Source organism: Acomys minous, assembly GCF_964271855.1.
Source record: "Acomys minous genome assembly, chromosome: 2".
Classification (NCBI taxonomy): Eukaryota; Metazoa; Chordata; class Mammalia; order Rodentia; family Muridae; genus Acomys; species Acomys minous.
The window spans coordinates 119796686-119818589 of NC_140484.1; the positions used below are offsets into that span (position 1 = coordinate 119796686).

Below are 21904 nucleotides of genomic sequence, written 5' to 3' on the forward strand. Positions count from 1 at the left end.
AATGGCCACATCATTGAGATTCACCGTTTCATTACAAACACTTAAAATCCCACGACATGTAAGGCTGCAGAGATGGCTTGGAGTTTAAGATTTTGAACTGCTCTTGCAGAGGACCTGAGTTGGGTTCTGAACCCCCACTTCAGGTGGCTCACCCCTATCTGAGACTCCAGTTACAGGGTGTCTGCCACCCTCTTTTGGCCTCCTGAACTCACATGTTGCCAATAAACTCCTGCAGGCACATTGCATACACATTAATAAAAAAATAAACTAATGAATCTTCTTAAAGTCCTGGTGAATTTTTTTTCCAAAGAAATGGGACGGGCAGTCTTATAATTCACAAGTAAACACAAAAGACTCAAAACAGGGAAAGAACCCTTCAGCAAAACAAATAGTGCTGGAGGTGCTTCTGACTTCAACAATGCTGCTGAGCCGCAGTTTCTAAAGCAGTAAAGTAGGAGCATAAAACAGACATGTCGACCATGGAAAAGAATAGATTGGAGGACCCAGAAGCCAGTTCACACAGTGACAGTCACCTAATTTTTGTCAAAGGTGCTGAAAACTTACATTGGAGAAGAGATGGCCTCTTTAACACACGGTGCTGGTAAAACCGGATACCCACATGCCAAAGAATGAAACTAGAGCAGCTCACCATGATCTTAAAGAAACACTTGAAACTTTGCAGATGCTAAAAAAGAATTCAGAGGAAATACTTCAAGATCTCAGCACAGGCAGCAGCTTCCTGAAAAGAACACTCCAGGAGCTCAGGAAATCATCCCAAGAGCTGACAAATAGGCTTATATTGATTTTTAAAAGCTTCTTGCCAGAAAACGGCATAACAAAGACTACCAATATAATGGGAGAAAGTCTTTAGCAGCTATTCATCTGACAGGCAATTAATACCTACAGGATGGAAAGAACTCAAAAACGTTGAGCAGGAAAAGAGTCGGTAATCGTCAATTTAAAAAAAAAATGGGCCAGGGAAGTGATGAGAACTCTTCAAATGAAGTAGAAATAATTGATCAATACATGAAAAAATTATTCATTCTTCTCAAGCATCAGGGAAACGCAAAGCAAAGCCACACTGAAACCTGTGCGTGGTGGGGCTCACACGTATCTCAGTATGGAGAGGCTGAGACCCGAACAACACCATGCGTTTGAGGCCAGCCTAGGGTAAGTAGTAAGTTCCAGGCCATTTTGAGCCACCGAGTGACACTCAGTTTCAAACAAGCAAACAAACAAAGCAACCAAAACAGCAGCAGCAAAAACAACAAATGGCAAAGCAAGCAAACGGGATAAATAAATAAATCTTACATTGATGTTCCATCTTATTCCAGTCAGAATGTCCATCATTGAGAAAACTGAAATAACAAATGTTTTCAAACATGCCTGGGAATAGGAAATCCTCATATACTATTTGGAAGGTACATAAGTTGTCCAGTGGCCATGCAAATGAGTAGAGGGGTTCCTCAAAATAAATTAAAGCCTGAACTACCACACGAGTCAACTAATACTCTTGTTTAGATACAGAAAAGGATCCAAGTCAGCAGGCAGTGGATCTGCTTGAACACCTAACGTTATAGGTGCACTGTTCATGAAGAGCAAGGTGTGAATCAGCCTTGGAACTCACATTCTGTCCGTTGTAGGGATAAAAGGATAAGAAGAAACGTAGTGCTCACAGGTGACTAGAGTTTTGTTCAGCCGTAAAGAATGAAATTAGTTTATGTGTAAGAAAATGGATGGAGAAATGAAGATCATCATATTAAAATAAGCCAAATGCAGAAAAATACACATCATAAGTTATCTTTCATATGCGGAACTTAAGAGCAGAAAGGTCATGGCAGGAAAAGGGGACCATTAGAGATGTGAAAGGGGATGAAGCAGGAGGAGAGGGGGAGGGCAGGAGAGAGTAATGGAGGATGAATAGGATCAATGTACATTGCACGCATATATAAAAATATCACTGGGAAACCCATTACTTTGTACAGCTAGTAGATACAAGTAGCATCAACAATGTCTGTTAGCTTATTGATCATATTACTCAAAGCACTATTGTCATTTTATAAATATTATCATTAAATGTCTAAACATCTCTCAAAAATCTATACTTTTATAATCACATTTTAAAAGTAATATTCACTAGCATTATCCAAACAATATAAAAATATACCTAATGACCTGTCACCACTCCCCCACAAATTTTTGTCATAGTGATATTAAATTGAAGATGCAAATTATTATGAAGCATGTCCAAAAATTACTTTTAGCACTTGTAGCTTCAGACTGTTATAATTGTTTGCATGTGCTATTGAGTTTTTGTTTTCGTTTTTGTTTTTTGTTGCTCTCTGCATGTCTGTGCTGCATTAGAACTCCTCACATCTATTTGTTCTTGGTGGTAGAAGTACCACTTCATAGAATTTTCTGTTGCTGTTGCTATGAATGTTTTGTCTGTCTATTATGCATGAATACTTAAGGTCCTTTACTATCTGAGGGAATGAATTTTGTTTCTGTCACAGCTCTACAGTCCCACTTAGTACTGAGTCTTCTCCTTGAGTGCCCTGCAAACACTTTCCTAGTCCTCAGATGTAAGCTATAGAGAATATACACTAGCCTAGGAGTGACTTTTCCCTTCTCTATAGACAACCCATTTCCTCCTTTCTCTTTTAACACATGGCAGGGTTCTCTTTGGAAATTAGATTATCACCAAGAAGAATGGAGTCTCTTTCGCTCTGAAGTATCTTGTATTTGCTTGATCTAAGCAAAAGACATGAAACTTCCTTTGGCTCAGAGAACCTCTCATTAAATTTTCAAGTGTTCCTTCTATTTTCTCTCTCCTTTTATAAGTATAACTGCATTCTTGGGTAGATGATGACCTTGTTGTCAGAAGATATATTTGCATCATGTTTTTTTTTCAACTTCAGGCACATAAAATCTCTCCTTGATGTTAAAGGTTGAAGACATAGAGGCATCAGACAGAAATCAGTCATGATCAGAACTCAGCCTTCTCCTGTGTCATCATAGGCTAGATGTGGAGTGTGGTTTTGTGGGTGTCCTCTCCTTTTCAGTGGGAGACAATGGTGGGAGTCACCATGAGCTAGGAACCAGAAGGATGTTCTTAGCAGGGAAACACATAGGCCAAGCTGGATCCAAAGCTGGAGACTGAACAAAACAAAATGGCGTAGGGCAGTAGTTCTCAACCTGTGGGTCATGACTCTTTTGGGGGTCACATATCATTTATCCTACATACCAGATATTTACATTACGATTCATAACAGAGGCAAAATTTCAGTTATGAAGTCTCAACAAAATAACTTTATGGTTGGGGTTCACTGCAACATGAGGAACTGTATTAAAGGGCCACAGTGTTTTAAAATGTTGAGAAACTACTAGTGTAAGATGTGCATCCAGAGCCAACAAGAGAATCCAGATCCCTAAGTACATAATAATTATGTGAGCAAAGTAGAGCAGGGGCCCCACAGCAAGATAAACCCCAAAGCATATATTCATATTTGGTGTCATCCCAAGTGGCAAAGCCCAACAAGAAAGCAGGCTCCCCTCATTATTTTATGGACAGGACATTCACTCTTTCTCAAAGTCCTCTACCAATGTACACAATATTTACACCCACACACAGGTATCTTCATGGTGTATGTCTTTCTCAAATGACAGTGTGACACGATTATGTAGAATTACTCATTGTTTATTTATGCCCTTCATAAACAATTACAAGGTAATGTCCATCTATAAGACTGTTGAGTTCTCCATCAACTAAAAGTGAATATGTTATGCACAAGAATAATTCTGTAAGGGACAAGAGCTCCCCAAGCCTGCTTGGAGGGGAGGATCTTTTAGTTCAAGGCCAAGGAAGATTGTCACCTAGCTCTTCTCTCATAGCCTCTGGCTTGCCAATGTTGGCATTGAACTCCACAGCCTGATGGATCAGTATGTTGGAAGGAGGGCCAGGTAAAGCTGCACTAAGAAGCACCCGTACCTCCCCTTTTCCATCTTCCCTCCAGCCAGCAGCTATCTATCACCATGAAGGTCAAGCTGTGCACTTCAGCCAGTACAAGATCTATCCCAGACACGGGCTGCTATGGTGCTACACCTGGACCGATGGGAAGGTTTTCCCATTTCTTTTTTTATTAGTATTAATTTTTTTGGATTACATCTCAATTGTTATCCCCTTACTTGCATCCTCCCATTCTTCTCTCTCTCCCTCTTTCACCCTATTCTCCTCCCCTAGGTCTGTGACAGAAGAGGACCTCTTCCTCCACCATATGGTCACAGTCTATCAAGTCTCATCTTACTAGCCTGCTTATTCTTTCTCTGAGTGCCACCTGGCCTCCCCACCAAGGGGAGTGGTCAAATATGGGGCACCAGAGTTCATGTTACAGTCAGTCCCCGCTCTCCACACAACTGTAGAGAATATCCTGTCCCTTGGCTAGATCTGAGTAGGGGTTCAATATTTACTGCATGTATTGTCCTTGGTTGGTACAACAGTTTGAGCAGACTCCCCTGGGTCCCAGATCCTCCAGCCTTAATGGTCTTCTTGTAAGTTTCTAGGATCCTCTGGATTCTTCTATTTCCCCATCTCCCATACTTCTCTCACCTAGAATCCCAATAGGAAGTCCCTGCATCTATCCCAATCTCTTGGTAAGTGAAGAATTTCATGGGACATCCTTTTTGGGCAAGTGTTCAATTATAAGTGAGTATATACCATGTGAGTCTTTCTGGGTCTGGGTTAACTCACTCATTATGATCATTTCTAGTTCCATCCACTTGTCCGCAAATTTCAGGATTTCCTTGTTTTTAATAGCTGAGTAGTATTCCATAGTGTAAATGTACCACAGTTTCTTTATCCATTCTTCAACTGAGGGACATTTAGGTTGTTTCCAGGTCTGGTTTCTTAATGCAAAATGCGAGTCCGCATTCCTTTCCAAAAGGAATCCTTGGCAGATAAACTGGACTGTCCTCTACAGAAGAAAACACAAGAAAGGACAGTCAGAAAAGAACCCGCCGTGCAGTCAAATTCCAACAGGCTATCACTGGTGCATCTCTTGATGATATAATGGCCAGGAGGAACCAGAAACCAGAAGTTAGGAAAGCTCAGCGAGAGCAGGCTGTCCGGGCTGCCAAGGAAGCCAAAAGGCTAAGCAGGCATCCAGGAAGACAGCAAAGGATGCTGCCATGGCCCCCCACAGAGGCCACACTTAAACAAAAGATTTTGAAACCTGTGAATGTCTCTGCTCCCCGAGTTGGTGGGAAATGGTAACTTGGTAGATCAGAGTTTAAAAATAAAGATCTGTTTCTAACTGTAAAAAAAAGAAAAAAGAAAAAAAAAAGCATCCATACTTCACTCAGGCACTACCCCTCAATGACAGCATGGATAAGGCTTTCCTTGGCTTTGGGCAATTTCTTTCTCTCCCTGACATTGCTTGGCACAGCCCATGCTCAAAGTTGGTACACACATTCTGTCTCTCTCTCTCTCATTTTGTTCCTTGGTTCGATTTTAAGGTGCAGCTTTTCCTGACAATTTGCCAGTGAGTCATTCTTCATCTGGTAGGCAAACACCGTGCCCTAGTGTGCCTTGGCTGCTTTTCTCCCATTTCTCTAAGCCTAAGGGAATTATGCAGGGATAGTTTATGTCTTTTATAGACTGGACATAAGGATCAAAAGAACGGGACAGACTTAGCTGCATGGTGAGACCCTATCCCCAAACAAGGCAGAATCAAAGCAGACAGTGGTTTCTTACTGTAAACACAGAGAAACAGTGACAAATCAGCAGTGTCTTCCCTAAAATTGCTGACAAATGATTGCCATTGTGATGGGGGAAAATATCAAAGACAAATTAGTTAGAATTATGAATAAAGGTTCACTATTCTGAAACTTTTCTCTTGTTTTTTTTTTATTTTTCTTATTATTATTTTGGGTTTGGTTTTTTTTGTTGTTGTTTTGGTTTGGTTTGGTTTGGTTTGTTTTTGGTTTTTTGTTTTTGGTTTTGTTTTGTTTTGTTTTGAGACGGGGTTTCTCTGTGTAGCCTTGGCTGTCCTGGACTTATTTTTATAGACCAGGCTGGACTTGAACTCACAGCGATCTGCCTGACTCTATTCTGAAACATTTCAAGACTCCCTTATTAGTTTCCCATTGTTCCTATGATAAGCTACTGAGTTTGGTGAGTTAAAATTGTACAGAAGTACTCATTTGTGGTTATGGAAATGAGATATCCAAAGTTCACCATAAGGAACTATAATCAAGGTGGTAGATTACTTCTGGAGGCTCTAGGAAAAATCCATTCCTTGTCTCTTCCACTTCCAGAAGCTTCCAGAATTCATTGGCACCTAGTCACATCAGCTCCGGCTCTGGTCACCTTACCTCCTCCTTTACTATAGCCAAAACCCCCTCTGCCATGTAGATATATAGGATACTTGCGATTACTTATAGCCAGAATAATATATCCTTGACATCATCACATCTTCAAAGTCCCTTTAACATAAAGCATGCACAACAACTTCCAAGAATTATACTGTGAATTTGTAAGAAGTGATTTTCAACCTACCACAGTCCACTCTCTGGCCCCAGAGACTCATGTTGTCCCTACATACAGCTATTCCATTCCAACATCCCCTGAATTTTCAGCTCATTGCAGCATCAAATCAAGGTCACAAATCTCATCATCCCTATAAAACAAGGGCGAGGCATGAGTATGAGTCACCCCAGAGAAAAATTCCTCTGTATCTATGGACCTGGAAAACAAATTATCTTCTCAACAAACAAACAAACAAACAAACAAACAAACAAACACCAGTGGTGTGACAGGACCCAAATAGCTGTTAGCTTTCTAATTTCAAAAGAGGACAAAACAAATTGAAAGGAGAAAGGAGCCATCAGTCCTAAGACATTTCAAAATCCAATCAAAAAATTTTCAGCAGTCTCCAAACCCTGAGATTCTACTTCTGTCTAGTTGGGGTGCTCCTCTTCGCACCCACCCTCTCTGTGCTAAGCCTGCTCTTCCAGACCCATCCTTTTTTGTCTTGATAGTAGCGTATCTCTCATCAGCATGTAGAATTCCAGGAATCGACAGCCTCTTCTGATTTCTTTCTGTCCGTTTTAGTCTAAGCTGGCTGTGCTTCTGTTGCTATGGTGTCTCAAAAACATTGTGGCTCCCTCATGACTGTCATGAGGATTCAGTCCACTAGACCAAAGGGTCTTCCAAGCCTCTTTTCTGGACACTCTCTTCTCTAACCCTGACTCCTGCTGAGATGGCTAAGGGGACCTGTAAGGGACCCATCTATTATTATCAAAAGGTTGTCCAATCCCACCCTTGGCCTTTTCTCTAGAGCATGGTTTCCCATAGTCAATGTCATAATTCTTGCATTTTTTTTTTTTTTTTTTGGCCACTCAATGTGGTAGGCTGAAATGTTTGAGAGCAAAGGACTAAGTCTGATTCAAACTTGGTGTCACAAGCACCTTAGGTCTCCTACTCTAGCTTTCAGAGGGAGTTTGACGTTTCCATAGGAGACAAATGAAAGGAACCAATATCTGTCTGTTTTGGGTCAGCTGACCTTCAGAGCAACCTTTGAGGCAATGGCTGATGTAAAGGGTTTGGAGCGCTCTGGGAGAAACCACAGGAGAACCGGGGGAAGCTGAACAAGAATCCCAAGGAAACACGCTACTTCGGGAAAAAGACATTGTCACCTCCTGGCGCCAAGGTACTCTAAATTATATAATAAAGTTCGTCTCAACCCAAGACTACGGATGTGAATTTTCAGAATTTACAGCATCCATCTTTAGCTATGGACCATCCCAGGGTGACAACTCCCGGGTACCCTCAGCTTCTCAGCTCTGTACATGGAGTATGTTAGGATCGTAATCCTTAGAAGCATAATGGAAGTCCAGGAAGTTGTGGTACTGATCTGTTAGGCGAGAACTGTGCAGGGCCTGGAGGTGGTATGTGTGGAATGGCAATGGGCGTGGTGGGGGATCTGGGACATCAAACAGCGCACGCACCATGTTACAAAGCCACACGAGAGAACTGGTGTGGCGGGTAAAGTGCGGTACAACGACCATACGCGCTCTTAGCAAAAACGCTGCTTCCTCTTACCTGAAGCAGTGCCATGACAGGCTGCTTTCTTGCTTGGGAAGGTTCTAAAAGGCCAGCTATGTCCAGATACTGGAAGTCCTAACCACAGTACTGAATTCCACCAGCTTCTCCAGCTCTTATGGTCATCATGGTCTCAATCATCAGTTGTCATGCGTTCATCCCCTTCCTCCAACATCCCGGTGCTCTTATAGACCACTCCCACCAGACAATGTGATTGGTTCCCTCTGAACTGAGAAAATGCCATCCGCTTAACCAGTTTGTCAGCTGGGGAGGTGGTGATTCAGACAGGTCACCTTCTATAATGGTTCTGCTTCTATTTATAGATCAGGCAGATTAATGCTCGTGGTCAGCGCTGATTGGTGTTGCCCTGCATGAATTCGCAATGTCGCTGCAGCCTGCTGCTGATCCCTTTGGTGGCAAGTGGCATGCTCTTTCAATACCTTCATTTTTCTGCCCTTGGTGCCTGGAGGGAAGAAGTAACACATGAGTGCTCGTCTGGAGGCCAGAAGGGTGGACCCAGGCCTGATCTAAGGTGGCAGTGCCCTCAACCAACTAACTGCCCTGTACTGGACGCTATGCCCCAGATCCATGTGCTGACAGCATTCTGAACATAGGGTTTTTAGGAAGTAATTAAGATTATGATAGGAGACAAGAGATGATCAGAAGTGGTCAGAAACACATATGGCACATGAAAAATTTTAAAAAAATGCTGGGGGAGGAACTACAAGGATAAATCATGTGACAGGGGTGGAGCGGTAGAGAGAGGAGAATCACTGAAACACGCTTCGTGTGCAAATGTCATAGTGATAACTAATACCTCATATGTTAATTGTAAAGACTAAAAAATTATACAGAAAGATTAGGTCACCACACTGGGGTCTCAATATAATCACAATAGTGGCCTTGTGACAAGATTACACAAACCAGTTGTACATACACAGGCATATGTTGATGTCTGTCATCCCAGGACTCACAGGGTAGAGGCAATATGACAACTTGATATACTGTGAGACGCTGTCTCCCCCCCCCCCCTCAAAAAAATCAAATCAACCCTACAAAACTGCTTCTGGCTCATTGTGTCTGAACGTAGTCAATGGGAGGTGGAGTGAGTTTTGCTCACAATACTTCCTGCACGTCCTGATAATAATGTGCGCTGCCAGCTCAAGCGAATTTCAATTAATGCTTAGTAATAACCCTTAGTGCCCTGTCTGGAACAAGCCTAGCTTTGCCTTGTGACCACTTGGCTCCCAGAGAACAAGAGCAACAGTTAGAGCGCAGCAGACAAACACATCCTAAGACACTCATCAGGTGTGGGTCCTGTACTTATGTTGACACAATTGGAGATGAGACTCCAGAAATGTATTATAACTTCTGACGGTGTCTGAATGTATCTGCATAAGTAGAGTCCCAGCCTCCTGCAGCAGAAGAGAGAGAGAGAGAGACAGAGAGAGAGAGACAGAGAGAGAGAGACAGAGAGAGAGAGAGAGAGAGAGAGAGAGAGAGAGAGAGAGAGAAGAGAGAGAGGAGAGAGAGAGAGACAGAGACACACAGAGACATAGAGACACAGAGAGACAGACAGGGACAGACAAAAAGACAAGGGGAGAGAGAGAGAGAGAGACTCTACGTGAGCAGGTATGAATGTTCATGTGTGCTCAAGCCTGCAGCAGCCAGACAGCAACATCAAGTGTCATTCCTCAAGGGCTGTCTACCTTTAATTTCTTCTCTTCTCTTGTTCTGTAACTCTCCAAAAAGGTGCTAGACCTGCAAACTTCACATCTGGCCCTTCCTAAAGTGGGGTTCTATAGATTAAACTCAGGCCTTTCCATGTGCCTCCAGGGTACTTTACTGTCTGAGCCATCTCTCTAGCCTCTCTATCAAGCTGACTTTGGCTCTATAACTTTTCGTTGATTTTGAATTCATACTTACGTGATTAACAGCAAACAAAGATGTAAGGTCTCACTTGGTGGGGTATGAATTGCGGTTGGCGTGATTGCAAGTGGTACCAGTGCGGTTATGAGTCCCAGCTGAGCTTCCCTTAGGAAAAGTCAGAAAGTGAAGAGGATGGGCTGAGAGCCTCCCCGAGCATCTCCAACTTGATCTGGTGTAGTATGTAAATCTGCACACAAGCCCCATATCTGTACATTCTCTCGTCGTCGTGACCACCTTATTTCTAGGTTGTTCTACAGCTGTAACTCAGACCTTGCTCCCAGATCCTGAATTTGTACTCTTTATTTCGTACCCTGGCTTTTCATGACATTTGGCAAGCCTCTTTCCTGCTTGGCTCTTCTACACCCCAACAATGATACTAATAAGCTTTGACCAGTCTGCAGGGTCAACTCAGAAAGCACTTCCCATCTCAATGTCACAACGGTCGGGGTCCCCAACACGGAACCTTCTACCTACAGCCGGAGTGTGGAGAGTAAAAGCCGGCATAGGTCAGATCAGTGCAAAAGTGGCAGGGATGCTGGAGCCGATAGAGAGGTGACTGTGAAGGAGTATGGCTTGGTTCCCAGGACACAGCAGCTGGGTACCATGTTGAGTCCCCTCCTACATATCATGCCCTCACTTTGAAACAGGGCTGGCTGGAACTTGTGCCCTCCTAGTCATTAAGGTTAATGAGTGTTTCCCACCTGGAGGGAAGGTGGTAGCATGGGGAAAATCTGCTCTTTGAGGCCACATCCTTGGCACTCACCCCTGGGCCAGGAGATACTGAACATATTCCCATGGGGGAGAATCTCTAAGATCTAGGGCAGGACAAGACAGGAGAGGGTCACAAAGTGAGTCGGCTGAGGTCTGACCCTTACAACGTACAAAGTATCTGATACGAACCTGAGGCCCCTTGCCAAGAACTTCAGTCAGCTCTTGAAAACCCGGAGGACTGAGTAGTGCTCTCCAGCCCAGGAGCAAAAAGCTCAGTACATGTCCCCTCTCAGAACACCACTCACTACCACGTTAAGACCATACTGACTGAAAAGCCTGAAACTGGGGGTGGGGGGTGGGAGGGGAAGTCACAGAATCCTGGGCTTACCTCAAGTGCCACTGTAGCATCACTGTGAGACCCCCAAACAAACTCTCTCCTTTCTCCTCATCCCAGTTTTTTCACCTATGAAATTCTTAAATAATTAATAAAAAATAAACTTTAAAAAAAAGGAAGAAAGAAACTATAAGAGGCCCAGTGTGGTATGTCACTGGGTAGAAGAACTTCCATCAGTCACAGACTCAGATGGTAGAGCGAACAGGCTCCCACGAGTTGTCCTCTGACCTCCACCATACATGAGCCATGGAATGCTTGTGAGTACACACACTCACGCCGAAAGTGCAATAAAAAACAAACTAGAAGCAGATAGTGCATTCCAGTTACAGATATGAATGCTGCGGAGCTCTCAGTTGCATCTTCCCTTAACGCATGTTCCAGAGCGGGAGGGATGACTAGATAGGTGACTCACTGTGTGTTACATTCTTTCATGTTTTCTGTATGCTTGAGACTATTGGAAAAATACCTCTAGAAGATATTCTGCTCCACATTGGCAAAAATGTAGAAGTTTTTAAAGTTCCAGGCATGTAATGAAGGACTCTAAGTCAACAACACAACACAGGCACTTGCACATCCATGTTTATTTGTTATGCTTTTCCCAGTTGCAAAGAAACGGGGCCGTCTTAGATGCTCATCTACAAATGAATGGACAAAGAAAACATAGGACACATACAAAAAAAGGATTTTATTTGCATAAAGCAGAATGACGTCATGATCTTTGCAGGAAATTAATGTGATGGAAACCATTATCTTAAGAGAAGTATCCCCGATACAGAAAGACAAATACTATGTGTTTTCTCTCATATGAGGATTTTAGCTTCATATCTGTGTCTATATATGGCATAGGACGTGAAACTGGAAATGGGGCAGGGGAGGAAAGAGATCATAAAGGAGAGCTGGGAAAAGGAAGAAAAAGAAGGTAATAGAATAAGCATGGTGTGAAATCACACTAGAGACATCTCACCAGAGATGAGGGAGAGCAGTAGAGGAGGGGGAAAGATCAATGAAACAAAACAAAGTGTGAATGATGCTGCCATAATGAAGCTCCTTTCTTTGTTTGCAATTTAAAAAAAACTAATTTGGAAAAAAAAAAAAAAAGGAAAAAAATCCAGCATGAGGCAGGGAGTGTGAGGAAGGGCTGAGGGGTGTAACTACTTAGCCATGATCTCACTTGAGGTAGAAGTCTCCAGAAACAAGCAGCCCTCTGTCCTTCTGTTCCAGCCACCCACAGCTCTGCTCTCTGAGAGGCCACACTGACTCACTGGCTCAAGCTGTGATGCTCAACGATCCGCCTTGCCTCCTAGAACTGCTCACCCCAGGGCTCTCCTGAAGTGGCAACCACTCCAGCTGGCAGGTCAGTGGCCCAGGGGTGGCTGAGGACAGAGAGTATCTAAGAGGAAGTGAGGATGCTTTGAGATGTTGGCTGTCATTTACCTGCTTTGCAGCTAAGCATCAATATTTACAAAATGAGCCCATGTGGGGAGCTAGGCTGGCCTATCAACCTCATGCTTTCCGCCCTGAAGCTGCCCTTGCTGGGGACTGAGCTAGACCTCTTCTGCCCCACCCCCAATCCTGTGTCAATCCACTTATTTTTTTAACTGGCCAATCCCAGAGCCAGAGGTTGTGCTGGGTTTTTGAACACAGGATCAATTTCATTTAACACACGGGTCCCCATAAAACAGGTATGGTCACCTGCACTCAGCAGGGAGACCATTGGGCCTGAAAGTCTGCAAAGGACCCCCAGGAGCTTGAATGATGCTACCCAGACCACTTAATATCAGCAGAGCTGGGCTGGGGTCTGCCTGACTGCTCCAACCTTGCACCTTCTGTCCCTGCCATACTTTTCAAGGCTGGCTGAGCCCCAGCACAAGTCCTGGGGAGTTCCTGGAAGATTGTGGTCCCGCTGCCTCCCACTGCTCTATGGCAGCAGTTTCTTTTCTGCCTGTACCAATTCAGCCCTCAGTTTCTTTAGAAATCAGGGTCTACTAAATTCTTAAGAGATATTCACCACCCATTTTAAAAGTGTTTCGATCAGGCTCTGCCACTGCCTTTGCTGAGTGGAGAGCGCTGCCCTCAAGACTTCCTGAAAGGCTTTAGGAATGGAGGCAGCTTTAGTGCACTGGCCCCAAGCTCCACCCATGTCCTGCTGAGAGCTGCTGTCACCCCACCACCACCACTCTCAGGCACATCTTGCTGGAAACAAAGATGGCCTACAAGGTACAGGGTTGCAACCATGTGAGTGCCCCTAGGAGGGCGTGGCCTCAGCAGTGTGCTCTTGCCCTTGAGGGTAGCTTACATGGACAAGTGGTCTTGACTTCTTCACTGACTGCCTCTCTCTACAGGGATAGAAAATGGTACCAGTCAGGCCAGAACCCTGGGAGCGCACAGTCACTGGTGCAGGATGGAGGAACCCACTCCCGAGCCAGTCTATGTGGACGTGGACAAGGGGCTGACCTTGGCTTGCTTCGTTTTCCTCTGCCTCTTCCTCATAGTCATGATCATCCGCTGTGCCAAGGTCATCATGGACCCCTATAGCGCCATCCCCACGTCCACCTGGGAGGAGCAGCACCTGGATGACTGAGGCACAGGACAGTGCCTTCCAGTATGTATTTTTACATACTCTGGCCAACATCCTGCAAGCACTTGGAGGCTGGGAGTGGCTATGACCACCCAAAGATAAAGAAGGCTCCCTTTCACCTTATTGGCTCTCGCAAGACCACCAGGGGGAAGTGACAGCGTGCTGGAGCTGAGGCAGTCTGGAGAAGTCCAGGGATAGGAATGCTGAGCCATGACTCCGGCGAGTGCAGTCCATCCTAGGACTCCACTGAGAGACTTCAGGGTGACGGTGCCCTGCCCAAGGCTCCTATGCACCTCTGAAAACTGAACCAAGACCAGACACTCAGGTTTGCAAACAATGGTCAGGAGGAAACTGGCCCTCAAATGCACAGCACAGAGCAGTGGTGGGGCAGGAAGGATGGAAAATTCAAGGAGCTTCTCCTGCAAATTCTCATAAGGCACACAGCTACTTCCAAACTCTTTTTTTTTTTAAACTGAGACACAGACAGGATATATTTTTCCTGTTAAAAATGATATGTGCATTTTAGACACTTGGGAAAATATAGAGAAATAGAAGGAAAGGGAGGTGAAATGCACTTATAATCCAACCTCCCAGAAGCCATCATTTTGATATACTTTAAGTCTTTTTTACAACAATTTTTTAATAATTCACATTGTATGCATGATGCTGCATTGATTCATATGATAGCTCGAATACCTTCTCCCTCTCAAGATGCCATGGCTGTTTTTAGGGACTTGAGAGTGTGCTGACTAGATCTTGACTGAATATAGTCCTTTTCCTCGTCTATTTAACATTTCCACGTCATTCACATACAAATCACTTCACCCAGTAACCTTCAGAAGCTCTGCATCCCAGGAGCTCCAAGCAAGAGCTGGGTCCTAGTCCTCATTCAGCTACTCAAAGGCTGTGCGAACTTGGAAAAATCACCTCACCTCTTGGTGCCTCCATTTCCTCATTGTGAGATGGAAAGGAGAAGTCTGTCTGTCTGTCTGTGAGGGCAGCCATGCTCTAAATGGGAGCTGAGACTACGTGGCCGGTGATCACTCTTATCTGGTCTTTCCTTCATCTTCTTCTCGACCCACTGTCACCTACATCTACGACCTTGCTGCAAGGATTCTAGGTCATAGCCCGCAACACTCTACCCTGTCCACCCTCACCCCATCAACTCCTGTGTCCTTGTGATATGACCCCTAAATAAATTAACACCTGTGAGCTCCAATTTCCTCATCTACAAAGCAGGGGAGTAACATCTACCTCACACGGTTGTTGTGGAGATGAAAGAGAAGAACATGAGCAAACAGGAGCATCCTTTCTTGAACCCCCACATCCTAGGAAAAGAGCCCAAGCTCCCAGCCAGAGCCACATTTACAGTGGCCAGCTGAACATTCACAGTGACCTCTACACCTGAAACCAAGGCATATAGGGTCTATTAATTCACATCATTGTCACTATTGTCATTTTTTTCACATGCATGAGGTGCATCTATTGTGTCCTTCTAAGGTAGGACCTGTTGCCCTATCAAAAGAGACCTGTGCTGTGGACCTCAGACCTCCTCCACCACCCACGCTCAAGCCATGGGTCCCCATGCACCTTGGGCTACCTGGAACAAAGCTCTGTCACTCCTAGGTAACCCCTAAAGGTGGACAGATGCTATCAAGGTAGCTTTCCAGGGTATGTCGTCTGTCTCTCTGTGTCTGTGTCCGCCCCCCCCCCGAGGCACACGCACACGCACATGCACACACACTGTGGAATGCACAAAGGGACAGCTGACACAAGCTCCAAACCTGGCTCTGAGACATCACTTTTAGCCTAGCCTTCCTCAGAAACTTACCTCAGAGGCACTCCTGTGGGCACCTGTTAGGAAGGGTGGGCAAAGTCAATCAGGGCTATTAATGATAGCAGCAGGAAGGAGGTGAGATCTAAAGAGCTCTGAAGACCCCCTGTGAAGGCCTTTTGGAGCTCTCAGGAGGGAAAGCAGGATGCCTCAGACTGCACGTGAGGAACATGCCTGGAGCCCCTCATGCCCTCAAGAGCTCCTCATCCCCTCCCCAGACTTACAGAATTAGACTGGGCATCTGGGGTGCAGGATCGTACCTTAGCCAGAACCCTTGATGTCAGCACATCCCTGTTCGAGGAGTCCTGCCCGGGGGTCCCTAGTCTCAGACCACTTCCCACACGTGCACCCCTTAGCATTTTTCACCTTATCTCTTTGTGCTATTTTCATGACAAGGAGAAATAACATTTGAGAAGAGAGATGATTTACACTTCCCCCTCCACCAAGCTTCTGACAAGGCAACAACAAGGCAGCGGTTTCTATCTTGTGCCCACATCCTCCGTTCTCATTTTCATCTTCTCCCAAGTTGCGCCTGTCCGTACGTACCATTGCCTGTGTTCCTTCAGATGCTCGTTTAACTAGAATCACTTCACAAGCAGCTTTTTCACCTTGTTGCTTCTTCTTCTTCTTCTTTCTATCACTGTGCGTGAGTGTGATGTGGGTGTGTGACACGTACGTGCTCTGGCGTTGTCTAAAGTGTGAGCATACGCTGGCCACAGGGCATGTTTAGAAGTCAGACGACAATCTCGGATGTTGGTCCTCACCTTCCTCGTTTGTCACAGTCTCTTCTTTGTTGTTTGTCCCTCTATTCCCCAGGCTAGCTGGCCCACAAGCTTCCGGGGATTCCCCATTATCTACCTGCCGTCTCCCACAGGAGCACTGAAATTACAGATGTGCACCGCAGCAACCACTCACTTTCACATAAGTTCTGGGACTTAAAAACTCAGCTCCTCACACTTGCACAGCAAGCAGTTTGCCTACTGAGCCAATTTCCTAGCCTCACCCCACCCCCGTTATCATTTTTAAGGTTTTTTTTTAAAGGATCCCCTTATACGTTGTGCATAGCATTGCAGACCACTATAGCAAATACTTCTTATGCTGTTTTCATTCTCCCATTGTATATGTGCTGAGAAGAAATAGATAGAAGTGGCTGTGCTGAGTCTGGGGCTTGCTCAGGAGAAGGGAGAGGGCAGATTTATAGAACACCCCTAAGAAAAGGGAGGTCCCCATCTGTCACTTGGTCATGTGGAGGCAAGAAAGGTGCAAGAATTCCTAGTTTTTCTTCTCCTGTCCTTTCCATGCGGAAGGATGGAGGAAGTGGTCCTTTGAGGCCAGAGCACCCTCACAAGTTTCTGCTGGGAGAAAGCCTGCAGCTGTGGAGAGAGAAAGGAACATGGCAGCAAAAGATTAGCGCTGAAGGCTGGAAGTTGGCAGAGAAAGGGAAGAGAAGCTGGGGGAATAGGACAGCTATAGAGCCACCCACAAGCCAGGGAAAGCTCTCTGTGGCAGAGAATGGCACGATGGCCTCCAGACAAAGGCATCTAGTGACTGAGATAAAGTTGTGCTGCCAGGGATGGACTGTGTGGAAGTCCCTCCATGTTGCCTCAGACCTTCATCAAGGCAGGTGCACAGCCCTTTCATGGCTGGGTAGCTGCAGCAGTGGAGCATCTGTGTGAAGGCCACAGAAAGGGCCCCGGGTGTTCCCAGAGACAAATGGGTGATTAAAATATTCAGAACCAGAAAAGCCGATAGCCACCGATAGAAGGAAGGTGGTCCTTAGGCATGCTCAGAGGCTGACTGATAGAAGTTTTGGGGACCCAGCTGCCCTAGTATGTCAAATTAATGGCCATCACAGCCAGTTTACTTTTCTCATTAATTTTCAAATGTCCACATGTTTTCTTTTGTTTTGGTGGAATGATTGTATTGTTGGGTTCGGAACTTATAGCCTTGTACATGTGAGGCCACAACTGCTCTGTCATTGGCATTTGCCCCAACCCCACATGTCCTTTCTAGAATGAAAAGCCAGTGTCTCTCCACCCAACAAAGTTACTCCAGGATCCCAGAGGTTTCCAAAAGAGGTCGGTCCTGCTTTCAAGCACCAAGTGGAAATAAATGCAAAGCCAAGTGTCCATAAATATGGGTGTCTGTCCCATGGCCTTGCTGTTGAGGACTGGTCCTGCTACATAGGATGGATGATATCCATAATAGTCTCTACAGCTGATGGACCAGGCTGCTGAGAAGTGCCCACACTGAGCTCCCCACATCTGTTCTGGCAGAGATATAGGTTGTCTCTGTCCAGAAGACAGACAGACAGACAGCCTCAAGCACATCTACTTCTGCCAGTCTGTATTGACTCCTTATGTCCTTGACAGTCATCCACTAAGACCTTGCCTCCTTTCCCCCAGGGAATGCTCTCTACCTGTCAATGGCTCTCAGAACAGAGAGGCTGTGCTTGAAATATTAATAGAGTTAAAGAAAGAATATTCACAGAGGTTGGGTGAAGTACAGGCAAACAGAATGGCAGATACCAAGGACAGCACTCAGTGAGGCACCAGACTTATCTAGGCCTGAAGATACAAGGAAGGACAACAGATGCCAGTAAAGAGTGTTGCATAATGGAGTCGGGCAAGAAGAGCTATGCCACAGGTAGATCTGATGATCTTACCTAGGGCTGGACTATGTCTCAGTGCTAGGCATCTGCCTAAGATCCTGGGTTCAATCTCCAGAACCAGAAAAAAAGTCCTTGCATAATTTCAGATCAATAGAAAGAGAGTTTGAGAGACTTTTTGCTTCCTTTCTAAGTCTCCTACTTATCAAAAATAATAAACACTAACAGGTGAGATTGCTGAATAACAAGGTCTATGTATGTCAGCACACTGCAGTGACTAAAACATAACCAGCACAGCCCAACCCAAGCAACACCCAGCATCTGTCACAAACTCTGCTAAGATTGGGAAGCAACCACTGATCCTAAGCAAATGGTCCTGTGGACCCATATTGCCCTAGGTAACCAATGTTGTCCCATTCCCAGCCAGACCTTATGCTGGAATGTAGCCAGTGTAAGGCAGAGAGGCTAGCGCAACTTCCTTGGTGGTGCCCATGAGGCCTGGAGTGGACAGCAGCCTTGGTCTTTCCCTTCATACCCTACATTTTCTGAATAGTCCCTCAGCTGTGGGGGCATTTTACTTCATCCACAGAGGACACTAAGTCCTGTCCTATTTTTATTGAGTTAACATTTGCCCAAAGAACTTAGCAAGAGGCCCTCAGGGTCTAGCTGGAAGATCTTTAGAACTCCCAGGAGAGAACAACGGGAGCTCATGAAACCATAGTCCCAAGACCAAGCGCATCAGAGTCTCCAGAGAGCTAATTAAGAGTTGGAATTCTAGACTTCCAGAATGGGGACACAACACACCAGAAGCACCAAGTGTCCCAGGGACCCCTTGGGCTCCAGAGTGGGTCTTTGTTGCCCCCATATGGTAACAGCAATCTCATAGCTCCTGGAGTATGAGGGGAAAATCCCGACAGTGCATCAGTCCCCCTTCCTACACATTGGTTCACCCAATAAGGCCCAAATAGCACAAAGCCGTCTTCCAATGTATCAGACTCCCGCCATGCTCTCTGGTAGACACATTCATCTTGTATCATCACAGACTCCCAATACAGAACATCTATGGTCATCGGGGTGGGAAACTCATTCCACCAGTCACACACCATTAGCAGAAAGATATGCTAATATAGCCATGATCGGAACAACATGAGATTCCTCACAAAATTGAACCTAGATATGCCATATTATCCCACATTAGGGGAAACAAAATCAGTATTTCAAAGGACTCCATTCCCATGTTGATCACAGCACCATTCACAATAACCAAGTGCTGGACTGCTTCTCAATATTCATCAATGGATGAGAAGATAAAGAAAATGTGGTACCTAAGCACAGTGGAATCTGATTCATCTTCAGAAAGGATGAAATCTTGTCATTGGGGCATGGATGGAACTGGAGGTCATTTGGTGAAACGATCCAAGTACAGAAAAACAAGTACTCATGACATCACATATGGAGTCAAACAAAAACAAAAACCAATCAAGCAAACAAAAAAGTTGCTTTCCCAGAAGCTGAGAAGAGAACCATGGTTACCAAAGACTGCGGCGGGGAGGGTGTGGGGGGACCTGCTCACTGGGTCCTATGCTACTGTTAGAGAAATAAGTTCTGTTGTATTACTATGCTGCATATCAAAGGAGCTAGGAGGAAGGTTCTGAATGCTTCTACCACAAAGAAGTAATGTTTGAGGTGATTTATATATGGTTACCTGGACTTGGCTCTGCACAATATACACACATATCAAAACATCACATGATATCCTATAAATATGTACAATTTGTGTATCGATTTTAAAAAATAAATAAAATAAAAAAGGGGTAGACATTGCCTTTTTGTAGGTCATTCACTGCAATTAAACCTTTCAAAGTTTATTCTACGCTACAGTCGTGCCAGTTGTTTCTGGGGAGCAAGGCAGATGGAGAAATAGAGTGTCCTTAGGGAGGGAGGTTGCAGCTGCTGCACTCCCTAAAAGTTGCTGGCCAGAGAGGTGCCTAGGGCACCAGCACCCGAAACATCTATTGCCACTGCTGTTGGTTGCATGTGGGAAGTAGATGTTAAGTCTGTATTGCTGAGGACACCATGTGCTTTGGCTCCAGGACCTGGAGAAATCAAGCTGAGACTGAGCTGGAGGCCTCCTTTGTGAGTGGGTTTTGTAGAGGCAGAAGGTACTGTACAGGCCTCAGAGGAAAAATGTTCACTGATATTCCTCTTGCTTATCGACCTAGTGTTTGTATACCATACTAACAACATGCCAGGTAAGATGTGCCTACTGGGACAATAGTGGACTGACTGTTATAGATGCAATCGACCATGTTCTTAATAGATTTAAAGTCCATTCTACAAGATGGAACTTATGCTTGAAACTACACCAGGGCAAATCCCTGCAGTTGGGGAGGTAACTGATATTTGTTAAACAAAAATATGTGCCTATCTAAGATAAAAAAAAATTCAAGCGACACCACATGCTGGCAAGCATGTGGAGAGAAAGGAACACTCCTTCATTGCTGGTGGGAATGCAAACTAGTACAACCACTTTGGAAATCTATCTGGTGCTGTATCAGAAAAGTTGGAATAGGGCTTCCTCAAGACCCAGCTATTCCATTCCTTGTAATATACCCAGAAGCTCCAGCACACAACAGGGACATATGCTCAACCATTTCCATAGCGGCCTTATTCATAATAGCCAGAACATGGAAACAGCCTAAGTGTCCCTCAGTAGAAGATCGGATAAAGAAACTGTGGTACATTTACACTATGAAATACTACTCAGTTATTTAAAACAAGGAATTTCCAAAATTTGTGGACAAATGAATTGAACTAGAAATGATCATAATGAGTGAGTTAACCCAGAAGCAGAAAGACTCACATTGTATATACATTCACTTATATCTGCATACTAACCCAAGAGGCATGTCCCATGAAAGTCTTCACTTATCAGGAAAGTGGGAAAGAGTGGAGGACATCCTATTGGGACATTAGGTGAGAGAATCATGGGAGAATGGGGAAATAGAAGGATCCAGAGGGTCCCAGAAACATACAAGAAGAACATTATGATGGGCGGTTCTGGGCCCAGGGGTCCTGCCCAAACTATGACACCAAACACGGACTATATGTGCAGTAAACATTGAACCCTGACCCAGATCTAGCCAATGGACAGGACATTCTCCACAGTTGAGTGGAAAGTGGGTACTGACTTTCACATGAACTCTGGTGCCCCATATTTGACCATGTCCCTTTGAGGGGGGAGGCCTGGTGGCACTCAAAGAAAGGATAGCAGGCTACCAAGAAGAGACTTAATACCCTATGAGCATATACAGGAGGAGAAGGTCCCCCTCAGTCACAGTCATAGGGGAGGGGAGTAGGGGGAAAGCAGGAGGGAGGGAGGAATGGGAGGATACAAGAGATGAGATAACTATTGATATGTAATATGAATGAATTAATAAAAAAAAGGGAAGAAAAAAATATGTGCCTATCAAATTAACCTTCTAAACATTTGTACACATGTCCTTAGATTACTGCAACTATCAGCTTCCATCATGAAGGCAAACTTCTTTTTCATAGTGGGCAGGGGTTATTATGGTGTCTCATGATGAGTCAAATCGGAGAAAAAGAAATTATTACTGTGACAAGTTGCCCAATTCTAAGATATAAATGGGAAAAAATAATCAAACATCTGTATCATCCTTTCGAAGGTGCAAGGAAAATTTCAGAAGTGGGAGGAGGAGGCCAGAGGAAGAGGTGGGGTGCTGTGTAGC

The 21904-nt window shown here is 44.8% G+C and overlaps 1 protein-coding gene across 1 annotated transcript in view; it reads left to right on the plus strand.

Annotated features, from left to right (window-relative positions):
* The window catches only part of CTXND1 (cortexin domain containing 1), a 47938-nt gene extending 27964 nt beyond the window's left edge, over positions 1 to 19974 (plus strand). The window contains exons 2-4 of the mRNA XM_084752083.1: positions 12354 to 12486; positions 13475 to 15381; positions 16361 to 19974. Of these exons, the coding sequence (XP_084608209.1) occupies positions 13534 to 13713 (180 nt within the window). The 5' untranslated portion in view covers positions 12354 to 12486; positions 13475 to 13533 and the 3' untranslated portion in view covers positions 13714 to 15381; positions 16361 to 19974. The remainder of the gene's footprint in view (positions 1 to 12353; positions 12487 to 13474; positions 15382 to 16360) is intronic.
* Positions 19975 to 21904: the final 1930 nt, after the last annotated feature.